Source organism: Varanus komodoensis, unplaced genomic scaffold (assembly GCF_004798865.1).
Source record: "Varanus komodoensis strain SLA01 unplaced genomic scaffold, ASM479886v1 scaffold6_2, whole genome shotgun sequence".
NCBI classification, from domain to species: Eukaryota; Metazoa; Chordata; class Lepidosauria; order Squamata; family Varanidae; genus Varanus; species Varanus komodoensis.
In genome coordinates, this window is record NW_025336346.1 from 22555378 (window position 1) to 22576495 (window position 21118).

A 21118-nucleotide genomic window follows, 5' to 3' on the forward strand; every position below is an offset into this window, starting at 1 on the left:
GGGGAGAAAATTGCATCTGTCCTTATTCCCTTTCTCCCATTTATTCAGCTGCTTGCTACATTTATTTTCTAATGCATGAATGCATTGTGAAGTGCAGTTGCTCATCATGGGAGACCCCCTAGTTGCACTCCCAAGAGCAGGGGTCCTCAAACTTTTTGAACAGGGGGCCAGGTGACAGGTGCCAGCGGTGGCCATGGGCCACCAAGGCAGTGCCAGCAGGGAAGCGCGGGCTGGTGTGGGGGCGGGGCGTGCGTGCACACATGGGCACGCAAGGGGAGGCAGTGGGGCGCCTCTTTGCTCGCGAGGAGTTCATTTCCGAGTGAGTCCAAAATGACCTCCTTGCGAGCAAGCCAGTGCCAGGCGCGAGCACAGCAAGGAGCCGGCTTGCTCGCAAGGAGATTGTTTTCTCCAAGTGTGTCCAAATGATCTCCTCGTGAGCAAGCTGCACATGTGCCCAGCGAGTGCAAAACCTGTGGGGCGGGCGGTTAAAAGGGCATGGTGGGTCGGATGCGGCCCTCAAGCCTTAGTTTGAGGAACCGTGCCCAAGAGAGTCCAACGATGGAGCAGCTAACTAACTCTAGCAGCTTTATCTCTATAGGGCAATGTTGAATGAATGGTTTTGCAGCGACCCAGAAAGACACTGGAAGATACCTTGCATTACAGCAGGGAAGAAGATATTGTTGCTGGGAAAAATAGTTTCCCTCCAACAACTGTGAGAATGCCAGCCAAACGCTGAGGCAGCAGAACATTCCAAGAGGGGTGGAAGATGGCTTCACCATCCCTGCTAATAAGAAAGTGCGGGGCTGCATCGCTGCAAGCCCTGGCTCCACTACACCACTGCGGTTGTTTCAAGAGGCAGGAAACAAATGCAGTTTAATAGGAAAGAGCATTCATTAAAGGAGTTGAATCCACACCTTGATTAAAAATTGGGTTGAGCTGGTGATAGTCACCTAGTCTGCTCCAAACAAAAACAAAAAGAAAAGAAGAAGAAAAAAAAGCCAAAAAGAGCACATGGAAAAACCTCTGCTTTGTGTTAATTCTCCATTTTAGACTGCAAACTAGTTGGTTTAGCCCAAGTTGAATACAGGATGAGCGATCCTGATCTAAACATTTATATCTGTGTAAATGTCTGGGACAGCATTCCCTCTGCCTTTTCCCCCTTTTTAAATTTAATTTGATTTTTTCAAATACAAAGTCAGACAAACACAGAAGCACAAAACAAAAAAATGCGCTCACGTTTAACCCTAGCTGTCGACAGAAGGAGGCAGATCTGAAGGCAAAGCAGAAGGACTGGAAGGGCCAGAGCCCTTGTGTAAGGCCGTGGTCCTCTGAGGCTATTTGTCAGCTGGGGATACCTGACTCTGAAAGAGAAAGCTCTTCCTCTCAGGAGGAATCCCTCAGGAGAGTCATGGCGCATCTCCCAAGACTTCACTGTCAAAGGTGCTGCAGCTTTCCAACTTGTGAAACCGCCCCTTTTCCTTCATTTGAAGCCCATCTTCTGACACAATTCTTTAGATTTATATTCTCATTTGTCTGGCACTTGTGCACACTTTTCTGCCATCTGGCTCTTCTCCAACCCATTCTTTGTTCTCATTTGACAATCCCTACCTTTCCCTTCCCTTTATTTTGTATGGCTAATGAAAATTGCAAAGTCCTCTGAATAGGAAGGATTCAGGTCCCAGGCATATGCTGAAGGTGATGTAGCCACCTTTTAAAGCAGGCTGGGTCTGGCCAGTGACCTTTGGAGACCCTACATGTGCTTCTTTGAGCTCTATGAAAGGAAGGAGGGGTATAAATGAGTTAAGTTTCTGTGTGTGTGGTGTGAAAGTTAGCAATGGAAGAAAATTTTCATACATTCATCCTAAGGGAAGCTCTCACTTCCATGCTCTCCTCCTCTTCTAGATCACCTCATCTCGACTAAAGCCTGTGGAATGTGTGAACTGGCAATATGAGTGAACAAAAGGGTGAACTGAAGGGAGAGTCGAAGGGTGAGCTGAAGGGAGAGTCGAAGGGAGAACCAAAGGGTGAGCCGAAGGGAGAGTCAAAGGGAGAGCCGAAGGGTGAGCCGAAGGGAGAGCCGAAGGGAGAGCCGAAGAGTCACCAAAAGAGTGATTCAAAGGTTGACCATAAGAGCGACCAAAAGACGGAACAAAAGACAGAACAAAAAAGTGATCCCAAAATTGTATCAAAGAAAGATCTCACTTTTGAACAAATGAAAGCCAAGGCACCAAAAATTCTGACTGAGATGGTACACATGCTTATCACATGGCAGAAAATGGGCTTTCATGTGCCACGAGGTGTCAAAAATATCTTTGAGTTCACATGGGATGAGCTGCTGGTGACACCACCAAGGAAGTCTTTTACTGGTATCTATTGTCCAATTGTCAAAATCCTTCCTTTTGATGAGGTCGACATCTCCTCTCCTGCTACTTCAAGAATTCAAAAGGCAGGTGTTTCAGTCACAACAACAAAACCTAATTATGTAAGCCCTTCGTATGAAAATCAACAGATGCTCCTTAAGTTCCAAAAACGATCTGTCCACCTACTGACTGAACTCCTGAAGATTAAGATGAAGATAATGATTGATGCAGTTGCTGGTGAGATGATTTTAAGTATGATAGCTTGTTTGAAAAGTACATATGGCATATAATTATCCCTGGAAACTGAATCTGTTGAGATGAAGGGGCTCATCTTCAAGGGTAATTATGAAATGCACTAGGGCAGAAGGCAACACATGTCTGCCATGTTCAAGCAGGCATAGCATAGTGTTCAGTGCAACCCAGAACTGAAAATGCAAGATTCCTGGTGGCGTTGGGTACAAGCTACCCAGAGCACATTTGTGTGAGTGATGACACATCATACAATTGAAGGTATGTACATCATGGGCAGAACCTGCCACTTACTGCTTATATGGGACTGCAGGTGGCACAGTGGTTTAAACCGCTGGGCTGCTGGGCTGGTTGATCGAAAGGTCACTGATTCGAATCTGCATAAAGGGGTGAGTTCCCGTTGCTCCGTCCCAGCTCCTGCCAACCTTGCAGTTTGAAAGCATGCAAATGCAAGTAGATAAAAAGGTACCACTTCAGTGGGCAGGTAACAGCGTTCCGTGCACTTTGGTGTTCAGTCATGCCGGCCACAAGACCACGGAGACTGTCTGTGGACAAACGCTGGCTCCCTCGGCTAGGAAACGGAGATAAGCACCGCCCCCTAGAGTCAGGCATGACTGAGGGGAAACCTTCACATTTACCTTTTATGTGCAGAGGACAAGCTTTGAACAGGGCTTCTTTTGAAGAATCTGGGACAGGTTGAGCTGGAATAGAGGGATAGGGTGTTTTTCATGAATTCTGTGCAATGCTCATGAGGAAGCTCAAAAGTGGTCAAAAGCTTCTTCTTCTAGGGAAAAGTGTTCGGGTTCAGAAGGTTGAACTACCATGGCATTGCCATCATGGCACCACATGCCTGTATCCCCTGGGAGGAATGAGAGGGTCAGTGGCAAGAGACGGAGCAAAGCGATCACGATGGTCTGCTGGGCCCATTGTGCCTGCTTGACAGTTAACAGCAGGCCACTGTGGGGATCTACCATGATGGACACGTCGTGAGGCTGGCGCTCCTTCCCAACGAAAGCAATCGCTCCAGCAGATACTATAAATGCCTTCATTCTAAACAGCTATACATGTAAAATTGAAACTGGATAGAAAGTTGATCCCTTGCTCTAATGAACTTCAACCCAAACTTTGCCTATGAACCCTCCGTGGCTGCACGCCCGGAGGTGGGGCGCTGTGAACTCTCTCTTCCAGTCATTCAGGTTCAGGCAGCTGGATTCCAGCTGTCCCAGTATGTGCATGCACCTGCAAGAACGAGCACCTTCAAATCCCACTTGCCCCTTATCAGTTGGTTCTCACACTCTATATCAGAAGATTGAGAGTCTGCTTTCATGTTTACCCTCAAATCGCCCTGTTCCCGTGCCTCTGTTTCACCTTCTTTCAGCTCCTCATTATCTGGCCAATTCTTACTCTCACCATCTGTGAGAGTGCGGAGTAAACGAGAAATAACTCTTCACTGAAACGAGAAATAACTCTTCACTGACGCTCTGGTTCTCATGAGAAGTTTCCTCCTCTTGTGTGCACGTAAGAGACTCTTCTGAGTGCACACGCACAACAGACTGCCATTACATGTAGACAGAGGGAAAGTCCTTTTTTGGAAGTCAGTCAAGGTGACCAGTGTTGGGCAGGATGGATCAGTGCTCTCATTCCACTGCCCCTCTTGGATGCCTGAGGCTGGGTGAGGTTGGAAAAGGGTAGGGCCAAAGAGAACTTTACCCTCGCCCTGAGAGTGTTCAATTGCATGCCTGCAATATGCCAGTGTGTGCATTTGCCTCCCCTGCAATCAGGAGCCTCGACTCTTCAGGGTCCCTGATCATAGGTGAAGGTGCCTGCATGCAGAGCACACACGGCATGTTGCCAGTATGGTCCCAATCAGGTGTGTCTCGATGCACAGAAAGTGGTGCTTTTTCTTAAGCAGTTGCATTCCTACTTCTCATGGTTGTGTAGGTTGCTAGTGAATGTGTGGCTGCTCAGGTCTCCTGAAGAAACCAAAGTATGATGTTAATCCAAAATGAGTCAAACCCATTTATCCGAAAAGTATTTTCTGCCCTAGCAAAAGCACACATTTGCTATGTTATGTATGTTGGATATTGGTTGTAAAAACTGCACTTTTGTTATCAGTGCAATGTGTTTCATTGTGTTGTTACCCACAACCTTTCTTTCCCAGGCCCTAGTAGCGAAGAGATGGCAAGACGCTTTCTGGAACGTGGACGAATGCTGAGCCCTAAATCCAAGGAAGAAGCAGTTGATTTCATGGCAAGAGAACCAAGGAGGAAAGGTCAGAGAGGAAAGGGTGCCGCCATGTGCCTGGGCCCCCTGCAAGTAGCCTCCTGCTGCCCTCTCCACTGTGGCTCAGTTCCCTTTGGAGCTGGAAATGCTTTCATTTCCAGAAGGTCTGCACACATCAAGATCTAAGTGGGCAGTGAAACTGATCATGTTAGAAAGACAAGACAGGCTAACCCTTGTCTGCTCAGGTATTTGAACAAGGTGAAGATGGGTGGCAGAATAGGTAACAGAATAGACTATATCATGTCAAACATAGCAGGGGAAATATCACTTGTTTGATGCTGGGAGTATCTCCCTGTGAGCAGAAAAGTGCCATGGCAGGTCAAGAGATGTTGTTTCTCCCTGCTGTGGTAGATTTTATTTGTTGTGATTCACAGGAAACAGTTACTAGGGGGAACATAAAAAATGTCTCCCCCGCCCACACTTTAAAGGCTGCTGGTACAGTCCATTCCACCACCTTCTCATCCAAGGGGTTTGCTAGTCAGACTGGGTTGAATCAATAAGGATACATAAACATGGTTCTTTCCCGTTCCCAAAGGTGAAGGCAAGATTAAGATATTCTGTGGTGGAGGCTGATTGGCCTTTGTGGCTCATGCTGGAAGTACCTGGAGAAATATTTTATGTCTGGCCTCCATTGCTTGGTCCGGAGCTCAAGAAGAACTTGGCTGCTAAACTATCTCCACCGCAGCAGCTCCAGCACAGACAAGTTTTGCCATTTGAACTGGGAATGCTTAGAGCAGCAACCTAGCCAGCTTTTGCTGGGCCTGACTGGCTTCTCATTCCTGGGCCTGCTGCATCTCCCAAAACCAGCTATCCTTAAAGCACAAGTAATGCATATTGGTTTCAGCTGCGATGGTGCAGAGGAGGAAGAGGGTCATGGAGATGGAGACTGGACCCCCTCCTGCAACAGTTGATCAAGCCTTGCAGTGAGGAGGAGGAGGAGGACCAGAGCACTATATGGCCGTGTGAGAGAGTGGATCAGCTAAGAGACTTCCTTCAGGAACCTTGGAGTTGATCTGAATCCACCTATTGGAAAGTCAGATAAAATGCATATCACAGATGAGGATACCAGAGGAAGAGGAGGAGGAGGAGGATCATCATTAGAATCGCAGCAGGGTTGTGCCTTGTCAATCACAGCAGGTTGTGTCAAGGAATCACTAAAAAGCAAGAAAGTATCCTTTAAGAAGGGGAAGTCTTGACTAAATCATGCAAATTTTGAAAGACCACAAAATCTGGCAAACTAAATGTATGCTGGTTATAAAGCAAGCCAACAGAGAATGTGTAGAAACAGACATGGACGTTTCCTTAAGGGCACAGCCCTCTGCATGTTTAGACAGAGGGGCTGTTGGCGTGCAATGCTGAGCCGTCATGGGTGAATTGCGCACAGGGCGTAATGGAGTGCACCGACTTCCACTCCGAATATGCAAGGGGCAATATACTCATACTGAGGGGTGTGTGCCAAATCCATTTTGGGAGTGGAAATCCATTGGATTCCCTGGATTCTCCTCCCTGGACTCTGCCCCACTTTCTCACAGCGGTGAGGCCAACTTCCTGATGAGCACCCCAAGTGTTTGCACAGCTGCCCACCAAGAAGTGACCCCATGAGGATGCTGCACAAGTTGTGTCCCTCTTCCACACGTGACCTACAGCCTTGTTTGCACTGCACACGCTGCAAAAGAAGGTTGCCAGCTCTGTAACAGGACTTCCGTCAGCTTTCACGGAAGTCCTAAGTGAAGGCCAATCATGGGACGAGGTCAGATGCATAAAAGATGGAGGATCCTTTCAAGCCACCCAAAGCTTGCCAAGTCATATGAATCTGGTGTCAGGTGTTTGAGGAAGCAGGCAACCCTCAAATAACCCATCACGCTTTTAAAGGTATTTGAGGGCTGTCTATCCCCTCAAACAACCCACAGTGCCAGTTCTGCACAACTCAGCAAACCATGCCTGCAGGTGTTATGCAAACACAGCCGCCCCATGGCTAAATTAAGACACTGTGGGTTGTGGTGCCATGCCAACTGGGTCAGAAAAAATCCTACAACTCTCAACGTTTCTCAGCCAGCCACACTGGTTACAGCATGCTGGGAACTGTCAGAATTTTCCTGTCTAAACGTACATAGAATTGTGCCCTAAATAAATCAGGAAACTAGTCTCAGAACCATCAGGAAATGAAGAAGAAGAAAGGGGACACTGGTTTGTCCCTCTCACCCAAAACGTGCATGTGCTAATTTGTGAGCAGAGTTGCAAATCTATGAGTAATCAGTATGGTTTACATAGAAATACAGTTCATCTCCACCTAACGGGGAAGATGGGTGATCAGATGAGCCTAAGGTATGGTGTTTTATTATTATTATTATTATTATTATTATTATTATTATTATTATTATTATAACATTTCTATGCCACCCCTTGCCGAAGCCTTGGGGTGGCTTACAACACAATAAAATACATTGAAATACAATAGAACATAATAAATTACCATTAAATACAAAAATACAAAAAATACCCTGAGTTACAAACATAATAATATAAAATTAAAATTATCAGTATAAAATAAGTAAATAAATAATATAGGAGGAGAAAAGAGAAAGAAGAAGAAGTTGCCCTGGCCAGATCATGTGTTTTAACAATTAAAATGATGTTTAAATAAAAAGGTCTTTACCTGGCGCCGAAAAACCAGCATGGCAAGAGATGTAAAATGGGTCCTGAAGCAGGACATGGAGATTATTGGGAGGCCAAATTAATCAAAAGCATCAGACTTCTATCTGGAAGGTGTTGTACAGAGGCACATCTTTGAGTCAGTGCTTTAAGGATGCTATCTAAGGAGCTGTATGAATAGGATGGCCCAAGGGTTAAGAGAGCTTTTATCCTCTCCAGTCTTTTCACACCATTTTCCATCTCCATTTGAATATTATTGAAGATTTTGATGCTCATATGAGCAGACTTTCTCTCCCTCTTGTTTCTCCCTGCATCATCCTTTGCATCTCCCTAAACTGGTCCAAATGCTTTGCCAACTCTCTGGAGATGCTGGGAATGTACAGCAGGAGAGAATTTATTCTGCCAAAAGTGTTCCATTGAGCAGGTGGAGGAGCAGCACGGATTCCACCGTTTTACATATAATGTAATATTTGTAAAGATTTCTAGTATTACTATCTCTGTGTTTGATGGCACACTGGGTGGTTTCTCTTCTAAAGTGGTTTCGGCTCCTCTGTGAACTGAGTTGTCTGTGCTTGATATTTCCTTTTGTGCTGAGCTTTTAGAGCTGGTTAGGATTTCAATGCTGGATTCATTAGTGTTTATTGTATTTTAATCTGTTTTTCACTTGCGCTTTGCCTAGCTAATTTATTTCACCAGGCAATGGGTGCATTTAAATAAATAATTAACACAACAGAAATTGACAAATTATAAATGAAAATGTCACCCAGGGCCAGATAGAATTCACCTAAGAGTTCTTGAAGAACTCAAATGTGAAACTGCTGAAGGTTTAACAAAGTACCCAATTTATATCATTAACAACCTCCTCCTTATCAAAGAATTAGCCAATGTTACCATGTGGTTTAGCAAAAACAAGATGTCTGCAATGTTTTTGTGGGGTACATAAATTGTTGTTGTTACATGCCTTATAGCAACCCAATGAATGGAAGCCCTCCAAAACAAAGGCAAGCATCTCAAGTTCAATTTAGATGCCAGGAAGTACTTCCTGATGGTTAGGACCCTGAGGATATCGAATGGGCTTCCACGGGAGGTGGTTGAGGCCCCATCGGTGAGGGTGTTCAAGTATAGGCTAGACATGCACACAGTAGGCACGTCATGAGTGGAGCCGGCTGGAGCTGGGGGTCAGACTAGATGGCCCGGGAGGCCCCTTCTGACTCGCTCTGTTTCTATGTTTCTAAAATGTCCTGTCTGCAACAGCCCACTCTGCTCTTCTAAGCTCAAGGCTGTGACTTCCTTTATGGATTCAATCCATCTCATACATGGTCTTCCTTTTTCCCTTCAGCCTTTGACTTTCCCCAGCATGATCCTCTCCAGTGAGCCTTGCCTTCTCAGGATTTGGGTACATACATTGTAAAGCAATCTTCCAATGTGGGTGAGCTATGCATGAAGGAAAGACGCCAGGCAGGAGAAGGCTGCAGTGCTAGATTCTGCTTTTCCTCTTTCATTCTACCACAATTTGCAGTCATCCACTGAACTGGAGTGGCAGCAAGTTCAGAACAGAGAATGGACAATTTCACACAACATATGGTTAACTTGTGGAACTGGCTTCTTGTGTTAAAAGCCACTAGCCTGGGACCAATCTAGATTGGCCTTTGGAGATCCACAATTGTATCCCACCTCTTTCTACTTTTGTTTTGAAAAGCAGCCACTGTGGGCATGGGACTGGAGACATGAACCAGTCCCTGCATAAATCCAAGTTACTCCAAAAGTGCTGCTGCCTCCCCAAAGGATACATCGGAGGAGGAGTACAGTTTCAGGAGGAGGAGTGTCAGTCAGGGAAAGCTTCGTGGGCCAGATTACAGAGCTCTGCCAGCCAATTTAGGATGGATATTCAGCACCTCTGAATCAGGTTCACTGCACCGGTGGAGGAGTGTTTTGCTCCCCCACTGCTGCTTATGCAACCAAAACCTGCCACTCGAATCTACCCTCCCCTGTACGTGGGAGGCAAATAGCTGCAGATGGTTAGGTTCACACTGGGAAAAAAGGCATGCGGTTGGGTAGGTTTAACTCCTTCACTCCCAGTCCTCTTCAAAATCACCTCCCCTAGCCTCTTTTAAAGAAACGGGAGATCCATCTAGTTTGACATACGTGTGGCTTTACAATAAGCACGATTCACAGAGGTGCAGATCTGTCAATGGCCATCACTCATCTCAGCAAAATGAGGCCGTGCACTGCTGGATACCAGATGCTGGGGAGGAGGAGGGGGAGCGGGAGGGGGAGCTGTTCCCCTCCATGCCCTGCTGGTACTTCCAGGATGTGCTTGGCTAGCCATTTTGAAACCACATGTGCTATGTCAGGCAGGAAAACTCATGTCTCTCTAGATGTGTTGGCCTACAACTTCCATCTGCCTGCATAGCCAACACTGAGAGTTAATGAATTTATGTTTTACTACTACAAAGTTCTACTCTATTGTCTCCTTAGCTAGATAGGCAGGCAGCCAGGCAGACAGATGATGGGAGTTGAATCCCAGAACACCAAAAGGCCAGAACGTTTCCTGCTCTAATGTAAGGGCTAAAATATCTAGTCTTTTTCTTAAAGGAAACCAGTGATATAGTTTGTTTCCAAGTTTGAATAGTGGAAAAGGAATTTATCTGGCTTATGCAGCCAATGAGCATCCTTATATATATGGATAGGAATACCACCATTTTTCAAGCTCTCTTAAATTCTCCAACTTCAATGTTCTTCTTGGCTCACTTCCTCTGTTTTGTTTTGTTTCTGATGTATGTTTGGCTCATTTGAATTGAGAAAGTGCACATTTCAGTGGGAAAAGTCTGCATTTCTATGCATATTTTTCTAAAGTGTGCCCTTTCCTCCCATTGGCTAAAGCATGAAAATGCATTTTTTAAAAGTGCATTTTAGAGTGTGCTTTAAAAACAATGCATTTTTTCTGATGTGATTGCAAATTAAGAAATTAGCTGTCTGCTTTGGAAAAAATTCTCCTGCTTCATACTTAGGATTGCATACTTGGGCATGTTTGCAGAATTTGGGAACAGAAAACAAATGCTTGTGTATCCCTACTGAACACACTGCAAAGAAAGCACTTGTCTCCCTCTTCTGGCCATACATAAGTTGGTTGCTTTCTTTGAAAGGCTCCCACTAAGCTGCTACAGTCAGGCCAGTGCAGTTACAACTATGCAACAGAAATTTCCAAGGCGAGAAGGAACAAGAAAAAAGCCAGCTAGGATGGAAGAACGTGCCCCACTTTTATGCACCATGAATAGGAAATCTTCTGATGAGAGGTTTTCATCCCAGTTTTGCCTTTAAGAAACAGGGTTTTCAGGGGTTTAGATACTGTTTCAAACACCTGTTTAAATGGGGGAATGGGGGACAAGGAAAGCATTATTTTTGTGAAGGTGCACCCTTGGGAAGAGGAAGGCCACTTCATAAAGGCTCTTTCACCCTCAAGCCTCCATTTCCCATGTAATGGCTGTTGCATCTCAGACATCCCTGCCAATCTGTCAGTGAGGAGTGAGGACACATCCTTGGAGGCCTCAGAATATAATTCGTCTGGAACGTTTTAATCAGGGCTTTTTTGTCATAGAACACACCTTGTTTTCCAATAGATTTTACTAAGTGATTTTGAATGCCTGTCAGGCGTAGCAGATCAGCAGCAAACATCATTAAAAATGGTGCCTGCGGGGGGGCTGCTTTTGTAAGTCTGCTATCTGATAGTGAGATAGTGAGGGTGCTGCTCGGCTTGGGATTGGTGTGTGTGGTCGAGCAGCACGCTGAGTGCTTACTGCCATTGGCGACGTGAGTTCCGGCACCTTTTTTTTTTTACAGAAAAAGCACTAGTTTTAATCCTGTTCTATCAGGGCCAAAGCAGACTTAATTTTAAATCTGCATCTGGCAGCTCTGTCTTTCACCCCATTTGTACTCCCCCACATTTGGATGTTACAGGGAAAAATTCAGGAGCTGAAAGCCACTTGTTCCCCATAGTCAGTGCAAATAGGACTCCTGCACTTATCCTAAACATTTTTAAAATGTCGCTGTTAGGTATGGATTAAAGTAATGTCTGCTTTGGCCCTTGGTGGCTTGTCATTCTGGTATCACCACATTATAGGAAGTCTTGTGAGTCTTCTCCAGAGAAATGAGTTGCTGCTTGTCCTACACATCCATGAAAATATGGAGGAATTCAGAGGTGGGCAATGAAAACGGCCAGAGCATGGAAGACAAGACCTATGAGAACAGGTCGGAGATGCTGGGGATGTTTAGCCTGGAGAACAGAAGACTGCCTGGGGACACAATCAGACCCTTCCAATACCTATGGAGACTTTTCTCCGCTACCCCAGAAGGCAGAACTAAATCCAAGGCACTTAAGTTACAGGAGGGAACATTCAGTGAAACTTTTGGATAGTAAGAACGGCTTAAACATGGGGTCAAGCACCTAAAGCAGGGCAGGAGCTTTCCTTCAGTGATTTATGATGCAATATTATGTGTGTTTAGACAGGAAAAAAGAAGGTAATGCACATAACGTGTATTGGTTCACTGACTGTAATAACAATGTCTTATAACCTCAAGTTTCTGCTTCATTGCCACAGGACGTTGCATGGTACCAACAGTTCCAGCAATTCCTATTTCTTCCACTACCCAGCTTGTTCAGCAAGTATCGTTTTCCTGTCTTTGTTTTTCACTGGCATTCAAAGATACCAAGCAGCAAAAGGGCTCAGGTAATTTCTAAGAAAGTATAATTTCTAAGATACTAAAATGCAGCTTGCATAAAATAGAAGTCTAATCCTGTGCATGTTGAGATAAAATATCCTGCAATTCCTGTATTCCCCAGCCTGCTGTAGGACTATTTCCTCTCCAAACATAGGAGTTCTCTCTAAAGTTATCAAATCTGAACTAACCTATCATCAGAATGGCTTTTATCGGTATAATGGGAAGTGAGCAATGCCACCCTTCATCCTACAACCCTCCACACATTCTCAACATCGACTCCAAAAGGGGTCTCCCCAGGAAAAGAATTTGTAGTGGTGTGGGTGCTGGCTGAAGTGGGGAGAAGAGGAGGTGAAAAGTCCTGTTGCCTGAGCGGAAGTTCATTGGAGCAGAAGTTCACTGGGTATTGGCTAATACCCACCATTGGCACAGGGATGGCTGTTATCCAATACAGTATTGCAACTGAGTTAAGCAAATAGCCCAGCTTTTGTCATGAAGGGAGGGCAGTAGAAACTGTCAACACCATTAGTGTGGTTTCTTCTGAAAGATCCCTTTCATCTTTTCTGTTATCTACCAGGCCTGGGACAGGCTTGTTAAAAAATGCAAGTCACTCACTGGTTGTGTTGCTCCTCACCTTCCTCTAGTCCCTGGGAAGGCCCAGGAGCCTGCTGTCTTGATTTAGGGGCCCCGCTCAACTGGCAGTGAGCTGAAATTCTCTTAGTCTGCCTGTTCCGGGGAGTACCAGAGACCAGCTGACATATATGCTCTCAGCATATACCCTACTTAAGTAACAAGTCAGAGAATGGAAGCTGCACAGGAAGTCAGCACTGAAAGTCAGTTAGGTAATGTACGTGTCTTCAGCATTGATGAACTAGCCACTTCTCCTTTAACCTGTATCTAAAGTTTTGAAGTACGCATGGGAATGTCATCAAGACAATCATCACTGCAATGGCAAGTATTGGGAAATAACTAGTACTATCATCTGTCAGAGGAGTCTTGCTTACCCTCTGTCCAGAGTTCTTGCTCCAGTCGCCTGACAGAGTATTCAGCTGTGCCTTTTATGCTTCCTGAGTGTGGCCTTCCCCAAGACAGCCACTGCCTTACAGCCATCCTACAGGTTCTCCAAGCCGCTCAGTTCTCATACAAGCACTACTGGCTGAGAAACCTTAGTTACATTTAAGATATTCTCCGACTTGAGAGAGTAGCAGAGTGGCTTTGGGAGAAATACTTTGCTTAATCTTTATATGTTTGCAGGTCTGCTTAAAACAAAAAGTGCTGGTACCCCTGAGAACGTTGCAAGTTTTGATGACAGACTTGACCCATGTCCTGAAGCCAGATTGAAGCTCCAAGAATTTTGCCGACATATGTAAGTATCTTCAAACCCTTAGGAGATACCTCTTATGTCTAACAGGCTGGTATGGCAGATGATCTGAAGATACGGGAAGTTCACAGCACTCCTCTGTTCCATAACTCTAATCAGTTATAAGTACATGCCTTGTACTGAGTCAGAACTTTGGTGCTCCTTGGCCTTTGCTCTGTCCTCTGCTTGACATCATGCAGGCACTTTTTCCAGGTGCTGGTATGATCTTGCAATGCAGGCTTCACAGCACGCGCATACAGTAGTTGCACCCCATACATACAATCCCATGAGTCATGCGAAAAAAGTTCCCACTTCTAATTCCAAAATTAGGTTGTCTACACTTCTGAAATGACACCCTGGAGCAACTCATTCCCCATGACACTCCCCCTCCACATAGCTATTTTTGTTTAACATCACATACTATCCAGCCTTACGCAGCTTTCTGACTGCTTTGTAACATTGGGTTGGTCCAAAAATGGTCTTATCCTGTAGATGTTTTGATTGTGTTTTCTCTAATGGTCCAACAAGGCTGCAAACAGTTTTTATACAAAGACCAATGTTCACTTTAGAGCTTCACATTTCCCACCCCTTTCACTGGAAAATCATGACTTATCTCCTTAAAGTCAGGTTCTCTTTCAAGTGTGCACTTAATAGATAAAACAGTCAGGTGGCTTAATTGCTCTTGTCCTCTGTGTATGCAAGCATGCATGAGAACTAGAATTTAGTACATATATGCTGAGTCTGTAACTCCTACCTGAAGCACTGGATCCTTCTGCCCTTGGGAACAATGCCCCTGACAATTATGGTATTTGCCCCTCCTGCCACCTAGTGCCCCTCCCGTTTGCCTACAGGCAAGGAATTCTGGGACTGGATACACAGATCCAGGAGAATGCTGTTCTGTCACTACCTTAAGGCATGACCTAAAATGTTGCTTCAACCCACCTGCCCGACGGGTTGCAGCTGGTCCTAGTAATATGTACCTTCCGTTCCCTACATGCTTGGGTCCTGCTGACTGGCAGTAGCTCTTTACAGTCTCAGCCATGCACCTTAGTTTCCCCTGTAATCTCAGCCTCCCAACTGAAGGTAACAGAGACTGAAAATGGCACCTTACTTTCCAACCCTTTCAAACCCAGCAGTGCCGCCAATCACTTAAGACTGCATTTGTGGAGCTACTTTCTTTTAATGCTAAATCCCTTTGGTGGTAGGGCCACCCCTGTGGCCCACCTTAGCTTAGGCCATGTGACCCAGTAGCAGGTCCTCCCAACCCAGCAGACAAAGACTGACGGACTGCCCTGACTTAGGTTAACAAGTGGTAAATTTGTTAAGTTCTTGCCCTAAGCCAGGACTAGGAAATATTTTTCAGCCACACGATGTGGTGATAGCTACTAGCCTATTTGGCTTTCAAACCAAATGTATAGACTCTATACATGTATAGACTCTATACTATATATACCAAATGTATAGACTCTATACTATAGAGACACACATCCAAAACTGGATCATTAAGGCTAGATAGAGCCTCAAGAAGCAAAAGCAGCAGGCAGCAGGGTAACCTACATGGAAGGGTTGAGCAAGGATTTGCTGTGGGTTGTTCAAGTTGAACTGTAGATAACCATGCAGTCTGAATCTAGCCCATATAACAAATCATGGTGAATAACCCACAGCTTGCAACTCAACAACAAGGTGAGGTTTCTTTTCATGGTTTATTTGTGGTTAGCAAGTCATGACTTGAATTGGCAGGGGTGGAAAAGATAGCCAAGGTTAGCCAACCTGATAACTTGGAGGGATTACCAATGGCCACTAAAACCTTGTTTCCATGCCACAGTTGATATTGGTGCTAGTTTGCACTGAATAACCTCTTGCTTCCCTTTCTTTATGCCATCCTTTAAGAGGAACAGCAATTCCTTTCCTAAAACCTGTAACACTACATCTCAAGCCCCGCAATGCTTATCATCCAAAAATCCCTTTGGCATCAAGGGAAGCTTTCTTTCTGCAGCAAGTAACAACTTGAGGGGGAATGGGTGGGATTGTCACTGGAAGCAGGGAAGGGCTCACCCCTCCTCCACCTGTACTGTGGTTTTAATCCTGATCATCCCCCATTGCAAAAAAGGGTCAGAATTCAATGGAAGAGCTCTTACTTTGCATGCAGAAGGTCCCTGGTTCAGTCCTCTGCACCTCCAGGAGGGGAACCTGGGGAAGAATCTTACCTGAAACCTGGGAGAGCTGCTGTCAGTCAGTGCAGACAATACTAGACTAGATGGACCAATGGCCTGACTTGAGATAAAGCAGCTTCCCAGTTCCCTGCATTCTCCCTTCCCCTTGGATGCTCTTTAGACTTCAACTGCATTCATGCTTTTGTTGTCCCTTCCTTCAACTCCACTTGAGACCAGCTGTCTCAAGAGGCAAGGTATACATGTGTGAATTGGCATTTTTGTTTCAGCCTTTTTTACTTCTTGCCTGTATTAAAAGACTACTGGCTGGCCACGGTATGGGTGCTTTCCAGTAGCCAGAGTAAGAGAAAGCTGTTCTAAAACAGGCTCCCAATTTTCTCAAGAACAGCATCAATTTACCTGACCCACCAAAATTCTGGCTTCCTTCACTGATCAGTCTAACATGAGACAATGTTCCTTTTAGAGAGGAAGAGAAGACTGCAGCCTTATCAAAGGGCCATACAAGACCCCTAATCCTGAGAAATTATGTAACTGTCCACAAGTCACCATCTCAAGCTATGAAACGAGCTTCGATGTCACAATTATCTTCCGATATCAGACGAATGAAAGGGAAGAAGTTCTTCTTGAGCTGTCCTGATGGGACATCCTTCATATAGTATCCTTAGTTTGATGGAAAACAAAGGGGTGGACGTTTGGAGCACTTACTAAAGCAAACAAACCTGTGAGTAAAGGTGTACAGTTTAGGGCTGGATCTTCAACATGAATCCCAAGGTGACCGTGCACCCATGGACACCATTCTTGGCATCAACCAGACTCCCTACCTTTTCTGATGTTTTAAAATTAAGATTTATTTAAAGTGCTTATTTTCAAATTGGGAGGCTGGCTTGGTGTTCAGCGAAGTGCCAGCCACCAGCAAATTTGGGAACTCCAACCCCACTTCTGCCTTGTAACTTGGGCAAGTTATGTTTCCTTTCATCTCACCAATTTGGCTTTGGTGTTCTGTGACCAGCCCTGTCTGTCTATGGTAGATTTTTATGAATGGAAAAAAGCACTCCCATAGCAGTCATTTGATGAGAGCAACCATAACACTCAAATTCCAAATTCCAAACCAACCCCAAAAGAATGGGGAGCCCAGTTTAGGAAATATGATCAACTGCTGTCCCATTTGATAACTACAGCAGGGGTGGGGAATCTGTCAGCACTGCAGATGTTGCTTAGATAACAACTCACATCATGTGTGACCACTGCCTGTGCTTGCTGAAGTTGGCAGTAGTTGAAGTTCAACCACATGTAGAGGCCACGGTTCTCCACTGCTTCTCTATATCTGTTCCTTCTGAGTTCCAGCCACTGGGCTCAAAATGCCTTTTTGCTCAGCGAGCTACAGCCTCAACACAGATCAGTGTGTGCTTCCTCCTTTTTCTCAGTGACTCCATGTTTCAGCTGGAGAAATCTTAGAAGGTTCTGGTAATCTCAGGCTGCTTGATCAGTTTTTGTAAAACCACCTTTTCTTGCTGTGACTGCCTCTCTGAATCTTCAATTTCTATGAAGAATGGCGGTACATCTGAAATTCTTCTTATCTAAATTTTGCTCACAATTTCAAAGTAGCTGGCCCTATTTCCCAAGTGGAACTAATGTATCAGGAAGCCTTCCTTTTTCATTTTTTAAAATGTCTGCATTTGCACAAAGTGATATCCAGTGATGCCCTGTTGCAGTTTTCCATTTCTCCCATTCATCCGTGCTTTTCGCCCTTGCTCCTGTATCCCTGGGACGGATCTAGAATTGCCTGCAGTGAGCCATCATTAATTTGGTGTTTGCATGGGAGGGAGACAATTTTCAGTGATTTACATTTCCCCCCTTGGCCCACAAATCTGTTCTAGAGAGTCACCCTTCAGAATAATGTGTGTGTGTGTGTGTGGGGGGGGTCAATTGACAACAGGTAGATCCAAGTCCATCCTGGAGCTGAAGGGACCCTTTCAGTTGTGCAAGAAAATTCAGATGCAAAACTGATTGTTTTGGTGTAATTTTTCATCATGCCCCGCTAATTCTCTTCCAAGTTTGATATCATGTTTTCTGGATTTTTAGCCTGTGCATAGGACTCCAGTGTGTTTTCTGGTCCTGCCTAACAGCACAATTCACTGTGTTGTACTCTTGACAGACAGAGGGCTCTGTGTTCAGAGCTTTCCTCCTATCCTATGCCTTGCTAGCAAGACCCAGAGAATTGACTGCACCTCTATTTCTGTACTTACATTGCACAAAGCTGCTGTTTGAGCTCATCTAGCTTAAAGCAAGGAAACTAGAGATGCTACAGGATTCTGAGTACACCAGCCTATCCTCTCCCCATTCCCCCCGTCCCCCCCCCCCAGTACACCCCCTTTTGTCAATCAGTGACTTGTCAGGCAAGTTTTCTGTGGCAGCTGGAAAGGCGTGGGACTGGGAGAGGGAAGATCAGATCTTCTCCATGGTTGTAGCTGTTTCTGCAGGTGTGAAGGAAATCGGTAGGTCTATGCGAAGGAGATCCTATGGTACCTCAGGTGCTGCCTGTAAACACAGAATTGCTCTCAAATATGCCAGCACATATTCAGTGCCTTTATAAGGAAGAAAAACAATGAATGGTGGTGACAGATGTACGTATCAATAAGGCATAAAACGTCTTAATGCACCGACACACAGAAGCACAACAAGACTGATTTTCTGTAGTTTTTATCATTGCACTGCTTAACAGCAGAGGAGAAAAGGAAGCAAATGAATGCAAGGAAGAAAAAGCAGCAACAAGCCATGCCTGCTCCAATTTTTTGAATAAATGTTAGACTGCTGGATAACGATACAGTTTTTGTTGTGCAGTTGCTCTGGTCATTCACGGGATTTTAGAATGGATCCAGATGATGATTTATGAAAGATTTTACATACCTTGGCTCAGTTATCAATTCAAAGAGAGACTGAAGCCAAGAAATTCAAAGAAGACTGAGACTTAGTAGAGCAGTAATGAAGGAACTAGAAAAGATCAAGTCTAAGGATGTTTCACAAGAGATCAAGGCCAAAGTCATCCACACCATTCTATTCCTAGTCACTGTGTATAGATGTGAAGGCTGGACAGTGAAGAAAGCTGCCAGGAAGAAAATGGTTGTCTTTGTAACATGGTGCTGGAGGGGACCCTTGCAAATTCCCGGGATCAACAAAAAGATAAACAAGATAAGCTCAAATCAAGCCAGAGCTTTTCCTAAAAGCAAACTGATAAAATGAAGGCTGTCATATTTGGACACATCAAGACTCCCTGAAGAAGACAATCATGCTGGGGATAGTTCAAGTCAGAAGCAAAAAGGGAAGACCAATTATGAGATGGATCAGATCCATAAGGAAGCCACAGCCTTGAACTTAGAAGAGTTGAGCGGGTGGTCATGGCCTGGACATTTTGGAGGGCGTTCATTCATGGGGTTGTCATAAGCCAGAGACTTCTTGACAGCATATAACAACAATAACAAATGGATGATGATGAGCTTCCAATGGCTGCCCTTCTGTGTTTTCCTACTACCAAATAATCTGCTGAGAGAGAAAGTAGGGAAGAGCGGCATCCTGCCCTTGGATTGGTGGCACCAGGGATCCTGTCTGAAAGCAACGGTATCTAAATGGGAGTTCAGTGTGTGACTCAGTCAGGGCACAGGGGACCCCCAAAACAATAAAACAGGGCCCTGGAGGAACTCCTCTCAGCCCTCCCTCAAACTGCAGAGGATTTCTGCGGATCGAATGAGTTGCATATAAGGGGCACCAGAGGAAAGGGTTGTAGCGCTAACCGTCAGGAGGCAATGTGCAGCTGTGCCATCTGTTTTTGCTTAAATATTTATCATGGTAAGAAAAAAGATGAGACAAGGGGTGGGGAAATGTGGGAAAGGTGCATGTAGACAAAGGCACAGTCAGAAAATCCTGACACCTCCCTGCCTCTGGTAAAACTCCTTGAATGAGGTACGGTGATGGCCCACTAAAGCCTCATCCATGCAAACGATGGGCCAGAAAAGAGGTGGTGGGAGACCATAATTAAATCTACACAGTGCACCCTCTGACTGCCATGCATTTGAGGCAAAGCAGGCCTCTATTTTAAAAACAGGGCCTAATTTCATGCGATATCAAGGGGGTAGCTAGTAATCGTGCTGTGAGCTTTTCAAATGAAATTGCAGGTGCAGCAGAAGAGGATTGTACAGGGCATCATGGTGCCTGGGGAGGGAAAGGTTAAGCTTTCCCTGCCTAGCAGTGATCTTGCTGAAACCTGGCATCAGGGTCTTTTCTCCAAACAAATTGTGCCAGGTTGGGGAGACTGCTGAGGAGGAAAAGCTTCAAGCTTTCTTCTCACAGCAGTTCTGCCAGCATCCTACCCCCTATGTGTGCACGGTTGATCTGGATTTAAGTTGCATCATCTGTGCTGGACACCTCCCTTCCTCCTTGCCACAGCAGCTCCTCCAGCCTCACAAAAAGCTGCATGGAGAAGTCAGGAGACCCTGATGAGAGGAGTGGCAAGGAAGGTGCAGGGCCCACCTGCCCCCACAAAAACAAAAAAATAAAAATAAAACAAAAAACAGATTGAGCTTCCAGAGCCCTTCCTCTTACAGAAGGCACTGGATCCAACCTGCACTACTGACTTTTCACAAAGTGATTGCTGATCATATAATTCCATCTTGCATTTCAGTGTCCTATCTGAATACCATATATTTTTGTGAGCCATTTGGGGGGCATTTGACTGAAATGTGGCATAGAAGTAAATCATAATAGAACAGAAGATAAACATAATACATAATTAGGCCCATGTGGCATGTCACAAAAGATAAAGCCCCCAGTCTCCCCTCAGTGCTTCTGCAATTCAAGCAGTGCTGGATCAGCTGCTGTTGCCCATATTTCCACACACACAACACGAGGAGAGAACAAGCCAACCTTCCTCAATATGGCAACTCCAGATGTGCTGGGCTCCCATCATCCCCACCCACACCAACAAACGGTTGGGGTTGGTATGCCAAACGCATCTGAGGAAGACCAAGTTGAGGAATGCTGAATTACGCCATCAGAATACTTAGCTCCTTTCCTGTTTCTCTCTTTCCACCACTTAACTTCCTTGACAGCCATTTGGCTGTGGATCATTTGGCTTTTCTTTCATTTGGCATTTTTTCCACCACGTGCTCGGTTTGATCGTTCTACTGAGCTGGGAATTAAGAGTGAAGGCTCCTGCAGCACAGTTTCATATCACTTCTGCAGTTTGAATGATTCCATTTGTCAGTCTCTGCTTTCTAACATGGTGTGTTAAACACAAAGGCCTCATTTCAAGACCTTTACAATCCCCTCTTTCT

The 21118-nt window shown here is 45.1% G+C and overlaps 1 protein-coding gene across 1 annotated transcript in view; it reads left to right on the forward strand.

The window, feature by feature from the left end:
* Window positions 1-1790: 1790 nt before the first annotated feature.
* The window catches only part of CUNH3orf20 (chromosome unknown C3orf20 homolog), a 44848-nt gene continuing 25520 nt past the window's right edge, over window positions 1791-21118 (forward strand). Inside the window, exons 1-5 of the mRNA XM_044451522.1 lie at window positions 1791-2597; window positions 4771-4881; window positions 12143-12271; window positions 13515-13626; window positions 16255-16446. Of these exons, the coding sequence (XP_044307457.1) occupies window positions 1949-2597; window positions 4771-4881; window positions 12143-12271; window positions 13515-13626; window positions 16255-16446 (1193 nt within the window). The 5' untranslated portion in view covers window positions 1791-1948. The remainder of the gene's footprint in view (window positions 2598-4770; window positions 4882-12142; window positions 12272-13514; window positions 13627-16254; window positions 16447-21118) is intronic.